Source organism: Bombina bombina, chromosome 7, assembly GCF_027579735.1.
Source record: "Bombina bombina isolate aBomBom1 chromosome 7, aBomBom1.pri, whole genome shotgun sequence".
NCBI classification, from domain to species: domain Eukaryota; kingdom Metazoa; phylum Chordata; class Amphibia; order Anura; family Bombinatoridae; genus Bombina; species Bombina bombina.
Window position 1 is genome coordinate 579,157,452 of NC_069505.1, and position 22,791 is coordinate 579,180,242.

A 22,791-nucleotide genomic window follows, 5' to 3' on the forward strand; every position below is an offset into this window, starting at 1 on the left:
ATTAAAGATTTTTATTTTATATATACACTTGCCTGTGTGGTATTTTGACCCAATAATTAGTTGTGGTGTTTACCATACAACTTTTTACCAATATCATCTCTGCTGGAAGTCAAGGATCACCTGTTGGGGTTTGTCTACTGGGCGACTTGTGGTTCCAGCTTGCTGGTATTGCACCTGGAGGTGCTTTGCTTCCTGTGAGTATACTCATTTGGTCATATCCTCCCTGGGCTCAAACAATACTAGGCCATGTTGGTTTGTCTTTCTCTTTTCTAGGCATATTACCTAGGCCCTCCAAGGAACTTCTATCAGATCTATAGAGAGGACTATCAGTGAGCTGGACTACTGTGAAGTTCCAGCCTGCCCCAATAGCACCATCTGGTGGCCTAGTATTGTTTGAGCCCAGGGAGGATATGACCAAATGAGTATACTCACAGGAAGCAAAGCACCTCCAGGTGCAATACCAGCAAGCTGGAACCACAAGTCGCCCAGTAGACAAACCCAACAGGTGATCCTTGACTTCCAGCAGAGATGATATTGGTAAAAAGTTGTATGGTAAACACCACAACTAATTAATGGGTCAAAATACCACACAGGCAAGTGTATATATAAAATAAAAATCTTTAATAACACAGCGACGCGTTTCTCAGCCTCCTATGGGCTGTTTCCATAGGAGGCTGAGAAACGCGTTGCTGTGTTAGTAAAGATTTTTATTTTATATATACACTTGCCTGTGTGGTATTTTGACCCATTAATTAGTTGTGGTGTTTACCATACAACTTTTTACCAATATCATCTCTGCTGGAAGTCAAGGATCACCTCATTTGGTCATATCCTCCCTGGGCTCAAACAATACTAGGCCATGTTGGTTTGCCTTTCTCTTTTCTAGGCATATTACCTAGGCCCTCCAAGGAACTTCTATTGGATCTATAGAGAAGACTATCAGTGAGCTGGACTACTGTGAAGTTCCAGCCTGCCCCAATAGCACCATCTGGGTGCTATATGTTTGTGAGTATATATATTGCCATCTGTCTACATTTCTCTTTGTTTTGGTGGTACTGGGCCATGGTGGCACCTCTGTTTTTTTCTATTTTCAGTATCTGACCTTCAGGATGACCATCCTTTGACAGAGTGCTGCCACCTCCATATTGGGACCTGTTTGCTCAAATGGACACTGACATACAAATAGCAATTGTTTAGTATACTGTGTTGGGTGTTCCACTTTCTGATACTGTTTGTATTCATTGCCATAATATTCTATTGTGATTTTTTTACATTGCTTATTTCATAATTGTCAATTGCGAATTGGGAGGCGCACCCTAAAGGATGTGGTGTGCAATTGTGTACACAATTCTCTACAATATTATTTTACACCTTCTCTTTTTTATTTTTCTACTTTGATGAACCTGGGTAGTGCTTTCTGATTGGTGGTTACATTTTTACATCATTACATGAACCAAAAATGGGCCGACTCCTAAGTTTAGATTCCTGCTTTTTAAATAAGAATACCAAGAGAACGAAGATAAACTGATAATAGGAGTAAATTAGAAAGTTGCTTAACATTGCTGCTCTATCTGAATCATGAAAGAAAAAATTGGGTTTCATATCCCCTTTAATATAACCGTGTTGGTTATGCAAAACTGGGGAATGGGTAATAAAGGGATTATCTATCTTTTTAAACAATAAACATTCTGGAGTAGACTGTCCCTTTAACTCACCTTTACTGGTATTTATAGTACATTTTGCTTCCTCCGTATTCATGTGACCTCCCCTATATAACTCTTGTCTCTGCACAGCCGCTGACACAACTGATGACTTCCCATCTATATCCTCTGCAAATTGAAATAACGAACAAATGAGTGACCAAATTGTACAATCAGAATTTTCAGATTTACAATCCTAAATACATTGGCGTATACAGAATCAAAATGCATTAACCCTTTGCGGTCCTTTGTCAGAATATATCCGACAAAGGGTTTTAGCGCATGCTCTCAAATGTCGGATATATTCTGACTTTGCCGGTTTTGAATTTCACAGCTAAATAGCGACATCTAGCGGTGACTTGCTATATAGCTGTGAAATTAAAAAAAATAGCGCGAAAATTAAATAAGACCCGCCGGCCGCACCAATTTAACATTTAAAGGGCCGGAAAGGGTCAAACATTAAAAAAAAAAGTAAAAAAAGCTTAAATGTAGTAAAACTTTTGAAGTCTAAAGTAAATGAAAATACCAAAGGACAATGTGTAACGGTAACAAAACTCTGTCATGCAGTGATATATTGCACTGGACTTGTCTCTCCAACACCCCTTAGAGAAGTACAGCAAAGTTTGCCTTTCTAGAATCTTCTGAGGGATCTTGTGCTGGAGGATCATTTAAGACCATCTTATCTGAGCAGAGAGCTTTAGAGAACTGGGCCTATGGTCACAATCTGTTCCTCTTGAGGTGCCCAGTTACATTCATTATAAGAATATATCAGAAGCCAAGGGAGTAACCAAGGGCTAAGGTTAGCTCGAAACGCGTATGGAAATACACTCTCATGCTACACACAATGGAGATGTATAATTGCTTTTATTGATGGGAGATCCGTTATTGTTTTAATTGTAAGAATATTTCAATAATTATTTCTTTGTTTTATATTTGTCCCTGTTGTTTTCTGTAGTGCAGAAAGTTTAGAGTTAAAGGGACAGTCAACGCCAAAAATATTATTGAAAAACCTTTTTTACTTTTAGCTGCGCTCCACTGGTTGGAGGAGTGTAAGATAGAAACTATATTCACATTGCCGGACGGAGCTTAACAGCAAGCCCGGCAATTTTTAAATAATAACTGAAGCCTCACACAAACAGATTACACTGCCTGTTGAGAAAGTCTGCCCGTGAGCGGACGAAACGCGTTCAGGAGGAGGAGTAGGAGAGGAGTGCTGCAAAATAAAGATAGCCATTATTATGGGGAGAAAGGAGGGCTGAAAGCTGAGCTCGGGATTACATCTGTTAAGCCCTATCCGTCCTTCCGCTATTACGGACATATGCCATAAGACCTGGTGACTTTATGAGCGTGTATGGGACTCTCCAAAAAGGATTTCCTATTGAGGCTTTTAACTTTTAATGTCTAGTAAGTGCAATATAGTGTGTATATGTGTGTGTTACAGAAGCATTAGTTATTTTGTTGTGAAGAAACTTATTTCCCAGCAGCAATGCCTGAACCAGCCAAGCCAGCGCCTAAGAAGGGCTCCAAGAAAACTGTAACAAGTATCATTTCATAAAGGGTTAACTCTGTTCAGTTTTTGAGAAAACTATTTTCTGAGGCAGGTTTCCTAGCATATTGTGTACTGTAATTAAGTTTGTGATAAGCATTCACTGCTAGGTGATAAGAAGGACTCAATTGTTTTTCTTGTGTGTACTTGTTATCTGCGGTGGCCTGTCCAAGGGCTTTGTCTAAATGTGTGATGGGGGATTTTATGCTTCCCCCCCTGGGAGTGCCCTGTGTGCATGTAACCTAAATAAAAAGCAGGCTGGGCATCCCAGTCCTCAGTTCTTGGTTGTCCCTCAATCGCAGCGTTGACTCGTTTTTGTGGGCAGAAGGGTATCCTAGCTGTACTACAGCTAAGGGGGATTATTCTACATTTGCGAGACTCATATAGAATACTATGGAAAGCAGTTTCTCCCCTCTTCAGCAATAGGAATCCAGGCTACTAAGCGGTCCATCTCTCAGCGAGACTAAGGGTAACCGTAACATTTGGCGGCAGCGGTGGGATTTTTCCTGGATTTCCTAGGAGAGATACAGAACGGATGGAGAGCGCTTACGAAAAATTGAAGCGTACAACCCTAAAGGATTTACTTGAAAGCAGAGGGGGGGTACGCCAGCAACCGGCCGAGGAGAGAGCTGATCGCAGAATTGACCGAACTGGATCAGAGCTTCACAATGGCGGAAACACCGACCACGATTAGTGACGAAAAAACCAGGATTGTTCGGGAGAGGCTCTCACTGTACGGGCCGAACCCCTCCATGGAATTGGTACAGCAGTTGATGGCGGAAGCGGACAAGGATATACGAGAGACTCGAGCCCACGAACTCAACCTAGCGAACGCACACCGCAATGCTGAAGCCCCGCAGGTAATCATCCCTGTCGAAAATGCTGGGAGGCCCAAGATACCCTATGCGGCATTTCGACCCTTCCTAGAGAGCGAGACAGGGATTGATGAATATTTGGCGGACTTCGAAAGGCAATGTGCCCTGCACCAGATTCCCAACAGGGAGTGGCCCACGATATTGTCTGGGAAACTATCCGGGCGAGCCCTGGAAGCCTTTCGTACTCTGGGTGCTGAGGAAGTGACACAGTATGAGCTAGTTAAGGAGACACTGTTGCGACGGTACGCAGTAACTCCGGACGCGTATCGCCGACAGTTTCGGGGCACGAAAAAGAAGCCTAACGATACCCATATGGAATGGGCGCACCGAATGCGGAGAGCGGCAAATCACTGGATGAGCGGAAGTAAAGCGGTGACTGGTGAGGAAATTTTACAATTGTTTCTCTTAGAACATTTTTATAATGGCATGGAACAGCAAGGGAAGGAATGGCTGCGAGACAGGCAACCCTCTACCTTAGAAGAAGCAGCCAAATTGGCCGATGAACATTATGACTCCCATCTTCACGAACCCAGAGAGGTTTACCGTGCACCCCCTCGTGCTGAATTCCGAGCCCCGGTGCCCGCAGGGCCCGCCCGACACTCAGGACCACCCAATAACAGCTCTGAGCGTCCCCAGACCGACTTGCCACCGATGCAAGCAACCAGGGCATTTCATGGCTAGCTGCCCCTTAATACGCACCAGACACCCAGGAATTACAATTACCCCTCTGGGGCATATCGTCCGGCCCGGACCCTCTGTGTTAACCAAGAGGCCCCTATGGAGGAATATTTGGGGCCGCTTCACGAGGCGGACCCTGTATATGCTGCCTCAGATAACCGCCAGCACCATCGGCAGAAGGTATGGCTCGAGGGGCGATCTACCAAGGGATTGAGAGACACAGGGGCTACTATCACGCTGGTACAGAGTCATTTGGTGCCGGAGCACAAGCGATCTGGACAGACTGTGGCCGTTAGAGTGGCGGGGGGGGATGTGTACAAAATTCCAACAGCTAAAGTGCATCTTGATTGGGGAGCGGGAAAGGGGGCTGTGAACGTGGGCATAATGGATAATTTACCTGCCAAAGTACTACTGGGCAATGATTTGGGCCCCATGACTTCTGCCTATGCTCCAGTATGCAACAACGAGGCGGACCCAGTGACTACACGGGGCCCAAGCCCGGACGGAGCGAGAACTCTCACCAGTGCGGGAGACACAGGTAAGACCTACCCCGACCTTGCCTGACATGTTAGGCCCCATACCCTGGGACACCCCAGATGCTTTCGAGACAGAGTCTAAGACTGACCCGACCTTACAAAAGTACCGGGAACGAGCAGAGACCGGAGGGGGCGGGGGCAGATAATGAAACATTCTTATGGGAAAAAGGGAAACTATACGCTGGACAGAGAAAAGGGGACAGCGTAGGCGACAGCTGGTAGTGCCCCACAAATACCGTCAAGAAATCCTCAAGATAGGCCACGACATCCCCTTAGCAGGCCACCTAGCTGTAACCCGTACCCTACACCGCATTACTCACACGTTCTTTTGGCCAGGGGTACACGCTGACGTTAGAACTTACTGTAACACCTGCGATGTGTGTCAACGAGTAGGAAGGCGAGGCGATCACCCTAAAGCCCATCTAGTAAATATGCCCATAGTAGAGGAACCCTTCAGCCGGGGTTGCTATTGACCTAGTGGGGACCACTGGCTACCCCTAGTCCCTCCGGTAAGCGCTACATTCTTACCGTAGTGGACTACGCTACCAGGTACCCAGAGGCTGTCGCCCTATCCAACATACAAGCGGATACGGTAGCGAATGCACTAGTACAGGTGTTCTCCCGGGTAGGATTTCCAAAAGAAATCCTATCCGACCGAGGCACCCAATTTACGGGCTGAATTGACCCAACAACTCTGGCAGGTTTGCAAAATTAAGTCCCCTCCTGAGCTCCCCATACCACCCCCAGACGAACGGGCTGTGTGAGAGGTTCAATGGGGACCCTCAAGCAAATGCTCAAGACGTTCACTCAGGAATACCGAGACTGGGAACGCTTCCTGCCGCACCTCCTTTTTGCTTATCGGGAGGTGCCCCAGGAAACGACAGGGTTCTCTCCCTTCGAGTTGCTCTACGGAAGAAAGGTACGGGGACCCCTAAACCTGATCCGGGAGCACTGGGAGGGAGAGATGGAGACTGACGGTGTCCCCATTGTGCCATACGTGCTGGAACTCAGGGACCGAATGGAGCAATTAGCCAAATCCGTGCGGGCTAATCTCCAGTCGGCCCAGAGAAGACAGAAAGTATGGTACGATCGGGGGGCCTGAAAGAGAATCTTTACCATAGGACAAAAGGTGTTAGTACTTAAGCCGGTGAAGACAGACAAATTGCAGGCGTCCTGGCAGGGCCCCTACCAGATCGTAGAGAAAAGGGGAGACACCACTTATGTGATAGCTACCTGCCACGACAACAATCTTAGAAAGACATTCCATGTAAACATGCTCAAGGAATATTTTGAGCGACCAGAGAACGTGACGGCCGTATGTTGTTCCCCTCAGGAAGGCCCCGACAGTCTACCCATTCCAGACCTATTAGAAAAGAGTCTCCCCACAGGTATAGTGGCTCAGGTTCAGATAGGAGACCGACTTAGCCCCACTGAAAGGGAGCAGCTCAACCAACTCCTACAGTCCAAACACCTCACCTTCTCCCCGAAGCCAGGGTACACTACTTTAACCACCCACCAGGTAGATACTCCGGGACAAGCTCCCTTGCGCCAGGCTCCGTACCGAATCCCCGAAGCAGTTAGGATAGGAATGAAGAAGGAGATCAATGAGATGCTCCAACTCAGGGCAATTGAGCCCTCCGATAGTCCCTGGGCCTCCCCAGTTGTCTTGGTGCCCAAGAAAGATGGGACCACCCGGTTCTGCGTAGACTATCGGAGGCTCAATGAAAAGACCGTGACGGACGCTTACCCTATGCCCAGGGTAGACGAGCTACTCGATCGTTATAGCCAGGGGAAATTACCTGACCACTATTGACCTCTGCAAAGGTTACTGGCAGATTCCCCTGGCCCCGGAGGCTATCCCCAAGTCGGCATTCGTCACCCCCATTCGGCTTATATCAGTTTAGGGTAATGCCGTTTGGGATGAAGAATGCCCCAGCTACATTCCAGCGCTTGGTGGATAGGCTCCTGGATGGCTTCCAGAGTTTTGCTTGCGCCTACCTGGACGACATAGCGATCCACAGTGAGTCATGGGAGGACCACTTAGCTCACATAGGAATGGTTCTGGATCAGATCCGGGCTGCTGGCCTGACTCTGAAGCCAGAAAAATGCCACTTTGGGATGGCCGAGGTACAGTACCTGGGTCACCGGGTGGGGTGTGGAAAGCAGCGACCAGAGCCGGCCAAGATAGAAGCTGTCGCCAATTGGCCCACCCCCATCACTAAGACTCAGGTCCTAGCCTTCCTGGGCACGGCAGGGTACTATAGACGGTTTCGTACCAGACTACAGCACACTTGCCAAACCCCTGACTGACTTGACCAAGAAGAACTTACCTCGACAGGTCCTGTGGTCTCCCCACTGTGAAACGGCTTTCCAGGCTCTCAAAAATGCTCTAATTAACGCTCCTGTCTTGGCGGCTCCAGCCCTTAACAAACGTTTTATCGTCCATACAGATGCTTCCATGTTCGGGCTGGGAGCCGTCCTCAGCCAAGTAGGCGAAGATGGAGGGGAGCATCCAGTTGCCTACATCAGCCGGAAGCTCCTGCCCCGCGAAGTCAGCTATGCAGCGGTCGAAAAGGAGTGTTTGGCTTTGGTGTGGGCATTAAAGAAATTGACTCCCTATTTATATGGGCAGGAGTTCACTCTGGTCACCGACCATAACCCGTTGGTGTGGCTGAACCGGGTCTCTGGAGATAATGGCAGGCTATTACGTTGGAGTTTATCGTTGCAACCCTTCAATTTCACCATTACTTACAGACCTGGGAAACAGAATGGCAACGCCGACGGGTTGTCCAGACAAACCGACCTCAGCCCCGCATAACCAGCGGTCTGGACAGCCTTAGTCTGCCCCGAAAAGGGGTCAGACCGTGTCTGCCAGAGTGTTCCACAGAAAGGGAGCACTGTTACAGAAGCATTAGTTATTTTGTTGTGAAGAAACTTATTTCCCAGCAGCAATGCCTGAACCAGCCAAGCCAGCGCCTAAGAAGGGCTCCAAGTAAACTGTAACAAGTATCATTTCATAAAGGGTTAACTCTGTTCAGTTTTGAGAAAACTATTTTCTGAGGCAGGTTTCCTAGCATATTGTGTACTGTAATTAAGTTTGTGATAAGCATTCACTGCTAGGTGATAAGAAGGACTCAATTGTTTTCTTGTGTGTACTTGTTATCTGCGGTGGCCTGTCCAAGGGCTTTGTCTAAATGTGTGATGGGGGATTTTATGCTTCCCCCCCTGGGAGTGCCCTGTGTGCATGTAACCTAAATAAAAAGCAGGCTGGGCATCCCAGTCCTCAGTTCTTGGTTGTCCCTCAATCGCAGCGTTGACTCGTTTTTGTGGGCAGAAGGGTATCCTAGCTGTACTACAGCTAAGGGGGATTATTCTACATTTGCGAGACTCATATAGAATACTATGGAAAGCAGTTTCTCCCCTCTTCAGCAATAGGAATCCAGGCTACTAAGCGGTCCATCTCTCAGCGAGACTAAGGGTAACCGTAACAGTGTGTTACCTAAATAAATTGATACCGTGAGTTGCTGAGTGCGCCTGTTCCCTTTTTTCATTCACAAAAATGTTATTGTTTAAAAAGATAGATAATCCCTTTATTTCCCATTCCCCAGTTTTGCATAACCAACACAGTTATATTAATACTAGTCCTAAAGCCCGTTCACATGGGCCATTTTTTGCAATACAGCGGTCCTACCCCTTGAGCTCTCTCCCTCCCCCTCTCTTTTGCGCTCTCTCTCTCTCCCCCCTCTCTTTTGCGCTCTCTCTCTCTCCCCCCTCTCTTTTGTGCTCTCTCTCTCTCCCCCCCTCTCTTTTGCGCTCTCTCCCCCCTCTCTCTTTTGCGCTCTCTCTTTCCCCCCTCTCTTTTGCGCTCTCTCTTTCCCCCTCTCTTTTGCGCTCTCTCTCTACCCCCTCTCTTTTGCGCTCTCTCCCTCCCCCTCTCTTTTGCGCTCTCTCCCCCCATCTCTTTTGCGCTCTCTCCCCCATCTCTTTTGCGCTCTCTCCCCCATCTCTTTTGCGCTCTCTCTCCCCCCTCTCTTTTGCGCTCTCTCTCCCCCCTCTCTTTTGCGCTCTCTCTCCCCCCTCTCTTTTGCGCTCTCTCTCCCCCCTCTCTTTTGCGCTCTCTCTCCCCCTCTCTTTTGCACTCTCTCCCCCTCTCTTTTGCGTTCTCTCTCTCCCCCTCTCTTTTGCGCTCTCTCTCTCCCCCTCTTTTGCGCTCTCTCTCCCCCTCTCTTTTGCACTCTCTCTCTCCCCTCTCTTTTGCGCTCTCTTTCTCCCCCCTCTCTTTTGCGCTCTCTCTCCCCCTCTCTTTTGCGCTCTCTCCCCCTCTCTTTTGCGCTCTCTCTCCCCCATCTCTTTTGCGCTCTCTCCCCCCCCCCTCTCTTTTTGCGCTCTCCCCCCTCTCTTTTGCTGCCTCTCTCCCTTTCTCTCTTTTGCTGTCTCTCTCCCCCTCTCTTTTGCTGTCTCTCTCCCCTCCCCTCTCTCACCCCCTCTCTCTCTCCCCCTCTCTCGCGACCGCGACCGGCCATGCCCACTTCACACCCGGCCGCGCCCCCTTCACACCCGACCATGCCCACTTCTGCAGCAGATCATCAGGTAGGGACTCAAAGGCTGGGTGTGTTTGTCCTTGTGCTGTCTCTACTGCGCATGACAGCTTCGGACAAACACACTTGGCCTTTTATTATATAGGATACTTTTTACCTCTGCGATTACCTTGTATCGAAGCCCCTGCAGACAGTCCCTTTATCTCAGTTCTTTTGACAGACTTGCATTTTAGCCAATCAGTGCTGACTCATAAATAAATCCACGGGAGTGAGCACAATGTTATCTATATGACACACATGAACTAGCGCTGTCTAGCTGTGAAAAACTGTCAAAATGCACAAGAGATAAGAGGCAGCCTTTAAGGGCTTAGAAATTAGCATATGAGCCTACCTAGGTTTAGCTTTCAACAAAGAATACCAAGAGAACAAAGCAAATTTGATGATAAAAGTAAATTAGAAAGGTGTTTTAAAATACATGCCCTAGCTGAACCATGAAAGTTTAATTTGGACTTTACTGTCCTTTTAACTATTTCAGAAAACCCACCCTCTTTTACTAATTTAGAGAACTCACTAAAGCACATTATCACATGTTCTGCTCACCTGCGCATGCATCTGAATGTCTCGCCACGTGTGGAATTGTCTTTTCACGTCTTTCCTCACCTACTTCCTCATAAATGAACTCTGTATCGTGCTGTTCATCACTGTGACCTGCTGATTTAATCAGAGACTTAAAAAGGGTTGTACTTTTTGATATATTTTGCAGTTTGAACTACAAGTAGTACATTAGTTAACTTGATATCCTTTGTTAAAGAGTAGTCCTAGGTGCGCTCAGGAGTGTAAACGTGTCTATAGCCATCTGGCATCAGTGTTTGCAATGTTTATAACCATGTTATACATAGTTGCAAACACTGCTGCCATAGACTGCTAACGACCTATGTACACACCAAAGCTCCTATTAGCCCACCTAGGCTTACGCTCAATAAAGGATAACAAGAGAACAAAGCAAATTTGGTAACAGAAGTCATTTAGAAAGTTTTTTTTAAATGACTTGCTCTGTCTGAATCATGAATATGTAATTTACTGTCCTTTAAAGTGATTGTAAACTTAAAGTGAATGTCAACTTTCATGATAAAGTGCCCGGTTTTTAAAAAAACTATTAAAAACAGGGGCAATTTCATTCATGAAAGTTTACATTGCACCAGATTTTACAAATACCTTCTTCTCCTGAAACACCGGATCGCCCCGCCTACTTCTTCCTGCTGTACTAACACAGCAATGACAAAACCGGCTTCCTCTAATCACGGCGTGGCCTCACCAGATGAACTCTCCTGGGGGGGAAGCCGTGATTGGAGAGAGCCGATTTCGTCATTGCTGACAAAGTACAGAGGAGCTGCAGGTGTGGGATCGGCGATCCGGTGTTTTAGGAGAAGAAGGTATTTGTAAAATCCGGTGCAAAGTAAACTTTCATGAATGAAAGTGCCCCAGTTTTTAATAGTTTTTTTAAAAAACCTGGCACTTTATAATGAAAGTTGACATTCAATTTAAGCTCTACACTCAACAATATTTGTAATAAAAAAGTAAACGATGGGCACTTTCATCGATCAAAATTATTGTAGACGCTAAAATATATAAACTATCACCCTTTCATTTTTTTATACATTCTGCCATTCCTCCACCCGCAATGCATTGTCTTTTTCTGTGTAAAATGACAAATTACGCTTTAGCCAATCGTATTGCATCCAGCAAGTTAATAATAACGCCCCTGGTTTTGATGCCAAAGGGGGCGTGTTACGATTAGCTACAGTGTGATTCGTCATTTTACACAGAAAAAGACTATGAGATCCAGGCAGAGGAATGGCGGAATGTATAACAAAATGAAAGGGGTGATTATTTATATATTTTAGCGTCTACAATCATTTTGGTCAATTAAATATATTGACCAGAAATAGATTTTTATATATTTTATTTATATATATTCAGGGCTTAAAATTTCCAATGGTCCAGTAGTCCCGGACGACTTATAAATTGCAGTGGACTTAGAAAATTTACTTTTTCCTATCTTTAACATTGAGTGGACTTGTAACTTTTGCCTCGCTTTTAACCCCTGACTAGTAAACCATAGTAATATTTTTCCATCGCCTGTATATATTAATAATAATAATTACTTACGTACTCTATATAAAAAGAACAACAGTGACATGGAGAAAGGGAAAAATAAAGACATCTCCAACGGTACAATATGTTAAAAAGATAAGGAGAAAAATATACAAACTATTAATAATGAAGAGCATTTTGTGTACATTCAGTGGACGTGTTGTGTATATAGAACTTTTTGGACTCTAAATATAGGATATAGCAGGTAAGACATCCTCTGTTTTCTGAATGTGAAAGTCAACACAGCTTAAAGGGACACTAAACCCAAATTATTTCTTTCATGATTCAGACAGAGGAGTAATTTTAAGCAACTTTCTAATTTAATCCTATCAATTTTTCTTAATTCTCTGGCTATCTGTATTTGAAAAGCAAGAATGTAAAGCTTAAAGGGACAATCTAGTTTAAAACAATATTTCATTATTCAGATAGGGCATGTAATTTTAAACAATTTTCCAATTTACTTCTATCACCAATTTTGCGTTGTTCTTTTGGTATTCTTAGTTGAAAGCTAAACCTAGGAGGGTCATATGCTAATTTCTAAGCCCTTGAAGGCCGCCTCTTAGCTCAGGGCATTTTGACAGTTTTTCACCACTAGAGGGTTCATGTGTTTCATATAGATAACACTGTGTTCATGCACGTGGAGTTCCTATGAGCCAGCACTGATTGGCTACAATGCAAGTCTGTCAAAAGAACTGAAATAAGGGGGCAGTTTGCAGAGGCTTAGATACAAGGTAATCACAGAGGTAAAAAGTGTATTAATATAACCGTGTTGGTTATGCAAAACTAGGGAATGGGTAATAAAGGGATTATCTATATTTTAAAACAATAAATATTCTGGTGTAGACTGTCCCTTAGGAGCCGGCCCATTTTGGTTCAGCACCTGGGTAGCGCTGGCTGATTAGTGGCTAAATGTAGCCACCAATCAGCAAACGCTACCCAGGGTTCTGAACCAAAAATGGGCCGGCTTCTTAAGCTTTGATGCCTGCTTTTTCAAATAAAGATAGCAAGAGAACAAAGAAAAAATGATAACAGAAGTAAATAAGAAAGTTGCTTAAAATTACTGCTATCTGAATCATGAAAGAAAGAAATTGGGTTTAGTGTCCCTTTAATAAAGAATCCATTGTGAATGTGCAAAGTATTTTATTTTTAGCTTATCTTTATTCTGGGTGGGGGGGGGGGTGGATCATGAGACATGTCCAAGTTGTAGATACATCTCATATATTGCAAAAACAATAAAAAGGCACAAGAATAAATTGATATGCAGATCACTATAAGATGTATTGCTCCAGACAAAATTCCCTCCTTTTCTCTATAATGGCAAAAAGATTGAAACTGGGCCAAAAATGTTGTCTCAAACAATATAGCTGAGTGTTTTTCCAATTGTGTTAATGATCTAATCGTCCAATTGAATAATCTTTTCATTTTATTGTATATTTTTTAATTTGTCACATTATTTCAATAAATTTATTTTATTATTTCAAAGTTATTATGTTATTCTGATCCATTTTGCTTCATATCTTGCAATCTAAAAAAGAACACTCAGGTTATGCAGAACCAGGGTTTGGGGCAAGATATTCTAGGTTTCTAAAAGAAAGATTATGGGGTCAATTGTGAGTGTTCCAGTTAGTTTTGTTTGTTGCTAGAGACGTTCATGTAATTTTTTCTAGTCAACTTTTTACAGATATGGTGCATCACGTTCAAGAGGTTTAGCATATAGGCAACATGTCCCTTTAAAAAAATCTCTAGAATTTCATTTGCCTTGTTTTCCTGTAATTTATTTCTGACAATTGTTGGTTTTCAAATTCCGAGAAGTAAAAGTGTGCACTGCAGAATTCCCAAGCCAAATCCTACTAGATAAGTCTCTAATGAGTATTATGAAGCTCCTCCCCTTTTGATAACCCTTTAGGAGCCATTTTATACTGGCTAGCTACCATTTTACAAATTAGGGCTTATTAATTCTCATACGACAAACTCACCTAAGCGCTTGTGTGAGGGAATCTCTACAGTCCCAAGTGTCTGATTACCGTCCATCATGAGGTCCATGTAAAGCTCCTTGCGTCCTTCTTCATACTCCCACTCCTCCATAGAAAAACACACTGAAACGTCATCATCATCACCATCGTATTTTAATGGGACCTGCCACAAACACATCCATTCTCAGTACAAATGCAGTAAATTATTGTTAGACGCTTTTAGAGATGACCTCCCTACCTATTTCAGCCAAAACTGGAATCCACATGGATGCATTTCAGTTTTAAATATAAGCATTTTTATACTGTAATTAGAAGCAAAAAATACTTCTAATAAAATCTATAGCAGATTCAAAAGTGTATTTGCGTATACACCGTGCACCAGCATTTTACACACAGCACTTGCTCAGAGAGATCTGGTTCCCTTTTTTCAGTTTACAATGGTAAGGACTCAATTTGTTAATTGCTGACATGCTACAAGCCCCACTGGTGCTCTGAGCATCTGCATTATTTAAAATGCTGGTGCACTGAGAATATCTAGCAACTTGATGCGTTTCGTGTCTGACGTATTTTATTAATTGAAGCTGGAGCCGGAACTTCCTACCGTGACTGCTGTGTATTGTAGTGTTTCCAACAAATAGTAATAGGTTTGTATTTGAAATCCCCACAAACATCTGATTGATTTGAATACAGACCAAAATTAAGAGCCTTAGATAAGATTCTAGGAATTATGGCTCCCTTGCTCCCAGGATGTATCAGGGATTGATCTAGGCTACTGAACATTTTTTTTAGAAAATCAATAAACACTAAATAAATAAATAAATAAAGATATGCTTTAGTCAAACTTAATATTATATTCAGTTATCTTCTCTGCTTAGGTCAGTTAGAGACAGTTAACGTCTCTGGTTATGTCAGTTAGGGACATTTATCTTCTTTGGTAAGGTCAGTTAGAGACAGTTAACGTCTCTGGTTAGGACAGTTAGAGACAGTTATCTTCTCTGCTTAGGTCAGTTAGAGACAGTTATCTTCTCTGGTTAGGTCAGTTAGTTATCTTCTCTGGTTTGGAAAGTTAGAGACAGTTAGCGTTTCTGGTTAGGTCAGTTCGATTCAGTTATCTTCTCTAGTTAGGTCAGTTAGGGACAGTTATCTTCTATGCTTAGGTCAGTTAGAGACAGTTATCTTCTCTGTTTAGGTCAGTTAGTTATCTTCTCTGGTTCGGAAAATTAGAGACAGTTAGCGTCTCTGGTTAGGTCAGTTAGAGACAGTTATCTTCTCTGCTTAGGTCAGTTAGGGACAGTTATGTTCTCGGCTTAGGTCAGTTAGAGACAGTTAACATCTCTACTTAGGTCAGTTAGGGACATTTATCTTCTATGCTTAGGTCAGTTAGGGACAGTTATTTTCTCTGCGTAGGTCAGTTAGAGACCGTTATCTTCTCTGCTTAGGTCAGTTAGAGACAGTTATCTTCTCTGATTAGCTCAGTTAGAGACAGTTAACGTCTCTGAGTAGGACAGTTAGAGACAGTTATCTTCTCTGCTTAGGTCAGTTAGAGACAGTTATCTTCTCTGGTTAGGTCAGTTAGTTATCTTCTCTGGTTTGGAAAGTTAGAGACAGTTAGCATTTCTGGTTAGGTCAGTTAGATTCAGTTATCTTCTCTAGTTAGGTCAGTTAGGGACAGTTATGTTCTCTGCTTAGGTCAGTTAGAGACAGTTAACGTCTCTGGTTATGTCAGTTAGGGACATTTATCTTCTTTGGTTAGGTCAGTTAGGGACAGTTATCTTCTCTGGGTAGGTCAGTTAGAGACCATTATCTTCTCTGCTTAGGTCAGTTAGAGACAGTTATCTTCTCTGGTTAGCTCAGTTAGAGACAGTTATCTTCTCTGGTTCGGTCAGTTAGACAGTCAGCGTTTCTGGTTAGGTCAGTTAGAGACCGTTATCGTCTCTGCTTAGGTCAGTTAGAGACAGTTATCTTCTCTGGTTAGGTCAGTTAGAGACCGTTATCGTCTCTGCTTAGGTCAGTTAGAGACAGTTATCTTCTCTGGTTAGGTCAGTTAGAGACAGTTATCTTCTCTGGTTAGGTCAGTTAGAGACCGTTATCTTCTCTGGTTCGGTCAGTTAGAGACAGTTAATGTCTCTGGTTAGGTCAGTTAGAGACAGTTAATTTCTCTGGTTAGGCCAGTTAGAGACAGTTATCTTCTCTGCTTAGGTCAGTTAGAGACAGTTATCTTCTCTGCTGAGGTCAGTTAAAAACAGTTATTTTCTCTGGTTAGGTCAGTTGGAGACAGTTAACTTCTCTGTTTATGTCAGAGACAGTTATCTTCTCTGGTTAGGTCAGTTAGAGACAGTTATCTTCTCTGCTTAGGTCAGTTAGAGACAGTTATCTTCTCTGCTTAGGTCAGTTAGAGACAGTTATTGTCTCTGCTTAGGTCAATTAGAGACAGTTATCTTCTCTGCTTAGGTCAATTAGAGACAGTTATCTTCTCTGGTTAGGTCAGTTAGGGACAGTTATCTTCTCTCCTTAGGTCAGTTTGGGACAGTTATCTTCTTTTGTTAGGTCAGTTAGAGACAGTGATCTTCTTTGGTTAGGTCAGTTATGGACAGTTATGAGGGAGTTATGAGTAACATCCTCACAGGGTTTAATGTCCGTTTTAAGTGACAGTAACCATCTTGCAATTACAGCATTTTTCAGCAGGTTTTGAACACATCAGTTAAGGACGTTTTTAGAACAGATTAAAACCTTGTTTGCTGTAAGTGTTTTTCAATGAGAAGCCAATGTAGACTTGCTTCTGGAGAAACAAGTCCTGCCACTGTTATTGTCTACACTAAATCTCCATTGTTTGGGATTAACGGAAAATATAAAATAACAAAATGCAAATTAGATACAGAAATATGACACGGTTAGGCTTGTGAAGCCCGATATGTGCTCTTTCAATTTTCAGACTTAAAACATACAGAAAAAGAAGCAATGAGCAATTAAGCTAGCAAAAATCTAGAAAAAAGGTGCTTGAGCGGTGACATGATTACTTTATATAAATATATTCAAGGCCCATTTAGAGAGTTGGCAGAAGCTTTTGTTTATTCCAAGAACATTCTTTATGACAAGACGTCACAATTTAAGGTTGGAGGATTTAATCTCCTGCAACGGAAACGTTTTGTTCACTGTAAGAGCAATACAATTGTGGAACTCATTACCAAAGGAGGTAGTAAATGCCAATACCTTAGATACATTTAAAAATTGTTTGGATACATTTCTGGATAGAAACATAATTCAGGGATATAATTGCTTGTACTAAATGGGTAACCTTTTAGTGGCATTAATTTAAACTCAACTGGAGCTTTTTTGTAAGTATATTACATTTGTATAGGTTGAACTCGATGGGCTTTGTTCTTTTTTTCAACCTCATCTACTATGTTACTATGTAATCTGCCAGGAATGAAGAACAGCTCAGTTGCTTGTTCTATGCCCCGTTTATATATTAAATTACGGGAAAATTGGGCAAAATAAACAATGAAAGTATATTGCATAGTTGTTTCACTGTATATAACTAAATATTTTTTATTACAACGTCAAATTGTTTACTGTCCCTATAATGCAGTAAATATGAGCATTACTTACCACTCCTGTAAACTGGTGACTGCTGCTCACAGAGGAATTCTTCTTTACAACAGAGTATCTCTACAGAATGAGAAAAAAAGTCAGGTTCTGGTTATGTTGACTATGACTTAAAGGGATATGAGACCCCAATATTTATTTCATGATTCAGCTAGAGCAGCAATTTTAAGCAACTTTCTAATTTACTCCTATTGTCAAATGCAGCCACCAATCAGCAAGTGCTACCCAGGGTGCTGAACCAAAAAGGGCCAGCTCCTAAGCTTACAATCCTGCGTTTTCAAATAAAGATACCAAGTGAACGAAGAAAAATTGATAATAGGAGTAAATTAGAAAGTTGCTTAACATTGCATGCTCTGCCTGAATCATGAAAAAAAATGAGTTTCATATCAGTTTAAAGGGATAAAATAAAATGCTTTAATTTGTGCATGTTAGTTATTTTATCAATAGCAACACGGAAAAGGTACATGTTTAACCCCCTGAAAGGGGTTAAAATCACAGTTAAAGTATGGCTTGGGACCCGCAGAGCACAGCAAGTCCCAAACGGAAGAAGCCACTGATCCAATCAGCAGCTCTCGTTACTCAGCTAGGTCATGCGACTATTGGATCAGCTGTGCTTTCCACTCAGGACCAGCAGTGCTTTGTGGGGGTTAAATACATAACTTCCCTGCACCGCTAGTGATAAAATGACATGCTCTGACGAATTAGAGTATTTCATTGTATCACTATAATGATCATTTAACCAGATTTCCAATTAAATACGTGTAGCTTTTGTGATAATAACTTAATTAAATACAGTAGAATTGCTTAAGTAACAAGTGCATAATAAAAATTTGAATTTCAAATAAGCAGTAGATTTTTTTTTCTGACAAATGTATTTTTCCCCTCATTTGCTGGCCCCTGTATCATGTGACAGCCACAAGCCAATCACAGAATAGGTACACTGTGAACTTGTGCGCATGCTCAGTCAGATCTGGTGCCTCAGAAAGTGTGCATATTTTGATATTATAAGTAAATCTGAAAGTATCTTAAAACTGCATGTTCTATCTGAATCATGAAAGTTTAATTTTGACTTCAGTGCGCATTTAATATATTTGAGTACACTTTAATAAGTAGAAATCATATTAATACATTTTATGAATCATCGTTATAGAAATATTCAGACTTTGTAAATGCAAATTTTGTATCGGTTGTTATACAAACAAAAAACATTTCTAGTTAAAGTGATTGTAAAGTTTAATGATTTAAAGCCCAGTATCGAAAAATATTCTTAAAAACAGGGGCACTTTAATTTATTCAACTTTACAAAGACGCTTCTTTTTTTAAAAAAATACTTACCATTTTGTTACGGTTAATAAACTGCCAATCTTTCGCCCGCATCTCCCTCTGTATTGAGCATATCGATGACGAATTCAGCTTCCTCCAATTATTGCGTGCCCCCTTTGGCATCCAGCTCGTGGGGAACGCAATGATTAGATGAAGCCAGATTCACCATGTATATGCTAAATACAGAAAGAGATGCAGGCGGAGGATCGGCGGTCTTTTTATGAAAAGTATCCTTGGGTGGGAGCCAGTCTGGGAGGCGGGTGGGCAGCCATCGATGGGCCGTGTGATGTGGAGGGGGGCGGGATTGCCGGGGGCACGCACGGACACGCGTGCACAGAGGGGCTGGCGCGTGCACGGGTAGGGAACGGGTGGGAACCGCTACACTGCAGAAAAATATTGAAAAAAAGTGGCAGAGAGGGGGCTAAAAAAATAAAATTAAAATGATCTAAGGGATCTGGGAGGGGGTGGGCAAGCTACACTACAGAAAATATATAAAAAATATTTTAAAAAATATATTTTATTGTAAACTGGGCACTGGCAGACAGCTGCCAGTACCCAAGATGGCTACCAATAAGTTAGAAGGGGAGGGTTAGAGAGCTGTTTGGGGGGGGGGATCAGGGAGGTTGGGGGATAAGGGGGGATCCTACAGAGCAGCATATGTAAATATGCCTTTTTTTTTTTTTTAATATCAAAGATAGCTTTTATTTTAGTACTGGCAGACTTTCTGCCAGTACTTAACTTGGCGGGGACAATTGTGGGGTGGGGGAGGGAAGAGAGCTGTTTGGGAGGGATCAGGGGTATAATGTGTCAGGTGGGAGGCTGATCTCTACACTAAAGCTAAAATTAACCCTGCAAGCTCCCTACATGCTACCTAATTAACCCCTTCACTGTTAGCCATAATACACGTGTGATGCGCAGCGGCATTTAGCGGCCTTCTAATTACCAAAAAGCAACACCAAAGCCATATATGTCTGCTATTTCTCAACAAAGGGGATCCCACAGAAGCATTTAGAACCATTTGTGCCATAATTGCACAAGCTGTTTGTAAATAAAGTTTGTGAAAAAGCAAACAATTTTTTTTATTTGATCGCATTTGGCGGTGAAATGGTGACATGAAATATACTAAAATGGGCCTAGATCAATACTTTGGGTTGTCTACTACACTACACTAAAGCTAAAATTAACCCTACAAGCTCCCTACAAGCTTTCTAATTAACCCCTGCACTGCTGGACATAATACACGTGTGGTGCACAGCGGCATTTAGCAGCCTTCTAATTACCAAAAAGCAACGTCAAAGCCATATATGTCTGCTATTTCTTAAGGGGATCTCAGAGAAGCATTTACAACCATTTGTGCCATAATCGCACAAGCTGTTTGTAAATGATTTCAGTGAGAAACCTAAAGTTTGTGAAAAAATGTGTGAAAAAGTGAACAATTTGTTTTATTTGATCGCATTTGGCGGTGAAATGGTGGCATGAAATATAGCAAAATGGGTCTAGATCAATACTTTGGGATGTCTTCTAAAACAAAATATATACATGTCAAAGGATATTCAGGGATTTCAGAAAGATATCAGTGTCCCAATGTAACTAGCGCTAATTTTGAAAAAAAAAAATGGTTTGGAAATAGCAAAGTGCTACTTGTATTTATGGCCCTATAACATGCAAAAAAAGCAAAGAACATGTAAACATTGGGTATTTCTAAACTCAGGACAAAATTTAGAAACTATTTAGCATGGGTGTTTTTTGGTGGTTGTAGATGTGTAACAGATTTTGGGGGTCAAAGTTAGAAAAAGTGTGTTTTTTTCCATTTTTTCCTCATATTTTATCATTTTTTTATAGTAAATTAAAAGATATGATGAAAATAATGGTATCTTTAGAAAGTCCATTTAATGGCGAGAAAAACGGTATATAATATGTGTGGGTACAGTAAATGAGTAAGAGGAAAATTACAGCTATACACAAACACAGCAAAAATGTAAAAATAGCCTTGGTCCCAAACGGACAGAAAATGGAAAAGTTCTGTGGTCATTAAAGGGTTAAAAAAATTGCACTAAGCAGTTTTTAGGGCTTAAGGTTGGCAGGTGTGGGGTGTTAGAAAAAAAAAATGGCACTGAAAAGTGCCTTTACATTGTGATCTATGGGAACTGTGTGTTCCCTGTAAATATATATGTACAGTATATGCTTAGATACATATACATTTAAGTGTTAATATGTGTATTATGAGTGGAGCGCAAATATCGTGCTCACGAAAGCGCAATTTTGCACTCAACTCTAGTAATCTTTGTGGGGCCACCCCAGTGTGTGAGCTCTTCCTGCTGTCCCTTTCCTTCATACGTCTCAGTTTCACAAAGAAAAAAGAAGCAACAATTAAACTCTGTTTGTAAAGGTCTGGCCATATCCTGGACTGCCTTAAAGGGACGTGAAACCCAAAACTTTTCTTTCATGATTTAGACAGAGCATACCATTTTAAATAACTTTCCAATTTACTAATTTCATCAGATTTGCTTCATACTCTTGGTATCCATTGTTGAAGCAGCAGCAATGCACTACTGGGAGCTAGCTTAGCACCCATGATAAGGGGGATATATGTGTAACAACCAATCCGCAGCTATCTTCCAGTAGCCTTATTTAGACACCAATCAGCAGCAGCTCTCACCTCTCCGGTCAGCAGGTAGATGATCCCCAGAGCGTGATTCAGGAACCGTTCTGCCATCTGTTTCTTGTGTTTATCCATTTTATTCAGCTTTATGGAGCAGTTAGATGCTATAAAAGTCCTACAAAAACAAGGAATGCGGCAGACACATTTTTTTTTTAATTGACATTATACAAGACAGTTAAAGTGCCATAAAACATGTTGAGATCTGTGCATATCCTAAAAGCACTAATTAAGTAAAAATTGTTTGCATAAAATTGCTGGCAAGTATTTTAAAACAATTTACATAGCCATGCTGTCTGGAGTAGTCTGATCCACCCCCCTTATCAGTGTTTAGCATCAGAAACACAGGCATTGTATTTTACAGCAGCTTATTTGCTTCTAGACATGCTCCAGCAGATAATGACTTGTATTCTACCATATCAAAGGTGGATATAGGTGCAGCCATAGAAAGAAATGTGTGTGGGGGAGTTAGAGCTGTACTATTCGGAAACTTTAAAGAAAGGGTTAATAGCGAGGCACTGCAGTATAAATTTGCAGGTAAAGTAATTAAAGTACGTATTAATATATTTTGTCTCTATCCCAACTTGTTTTATGTCCCTTTAAAAAGGATATTAAAGCCAAACTTTCATTATTCAGCATTTAATTTTATACAACTTTTGTAATGTACTTATATTATCAAATCTATTTTGTTCTTTTGATATCCTGTGTTGAAATGTAAATCTAGGTAGGCTCAGGAGCAGCACAGTGCTAGCAGAATACATCAGAGGAGCCAATAACAAGAGGCACATGTGTATTCACTAATCACTAGATCCCCCTGAGCCCACGAAGGTTTACTTTTCAGTATAGGATACCAAAAGAACAAAGCTAATTTGATAATAGAAGTAAATTGGAAACTTGTATAAAATTGTATGCTCCATCTGAATTATGAATGCTTTATTTTGAGTTTCCTGTCTCTTTAAGGCTGTGATATTACATTTATTTCCTTATTAAATTGTATAAAACAATAGATATTGGCCACATGCCTCTGCAGTAAATGAGACAAAGGAAAGACTGAAAGTCACAAACACCTTTAAAACTGTAAGTTATTGGATTCGCTCAGTGTCCCCCGAAAAATGGAAGTGAAATGTGAATAGTACGGTAGATGAAGCCATGGTGTCTACGGAGTGAGCAAATATCTCTCTGGTTTAGAGATGTCTAGAGCTA

At 42.1% G+C, this 22,791-nt stretch overlaps 1 protein-coding gene across 1 annotated transcript in view; it reads right to left on the minus strand.

The window, feature by feature from the left end:
• LOC128667115 (oocyte zinc finger protein XlCOF8.4) overlaps nucleotides 1-22,791 on the minus strand; it is a 28,378-nt gene that overhangs the window by 3,990 nt on the left and 1,597 nt on the right. Inside the window, exons 2-6 of the mRNA XM_053722025.1 lie at nucleotides 21,589-21,706; nucleotides 17,610-17,669; nucleotides 14,004-14,163; nucleotides 10,474-10,584; nucleotides 1,716-1,829 (exon numbers count right to left, since the gene is read on the minus strand). Of these exons, the coding sequence (XP_053578000.1) occupies nucleotides 1,716-1,829; nucleotides 10,474-10,584; nucleotides 14,004-14,163; nucleotides 17,610-17,669; nucleotides 21,589-21,666 (523 nt within the window). The 5' untranslated portion in view covers nucleotides 21,667-21,706. The remainder of the gene's footprint in view (nucleotides 1-1,715; nucleotides 1,830-10,473; nucleotides 10,585-14,003; nucleotides 14,164-17,609; nucleotides 17,670-21,588; nucleotides 21,707-22,791) is intronic.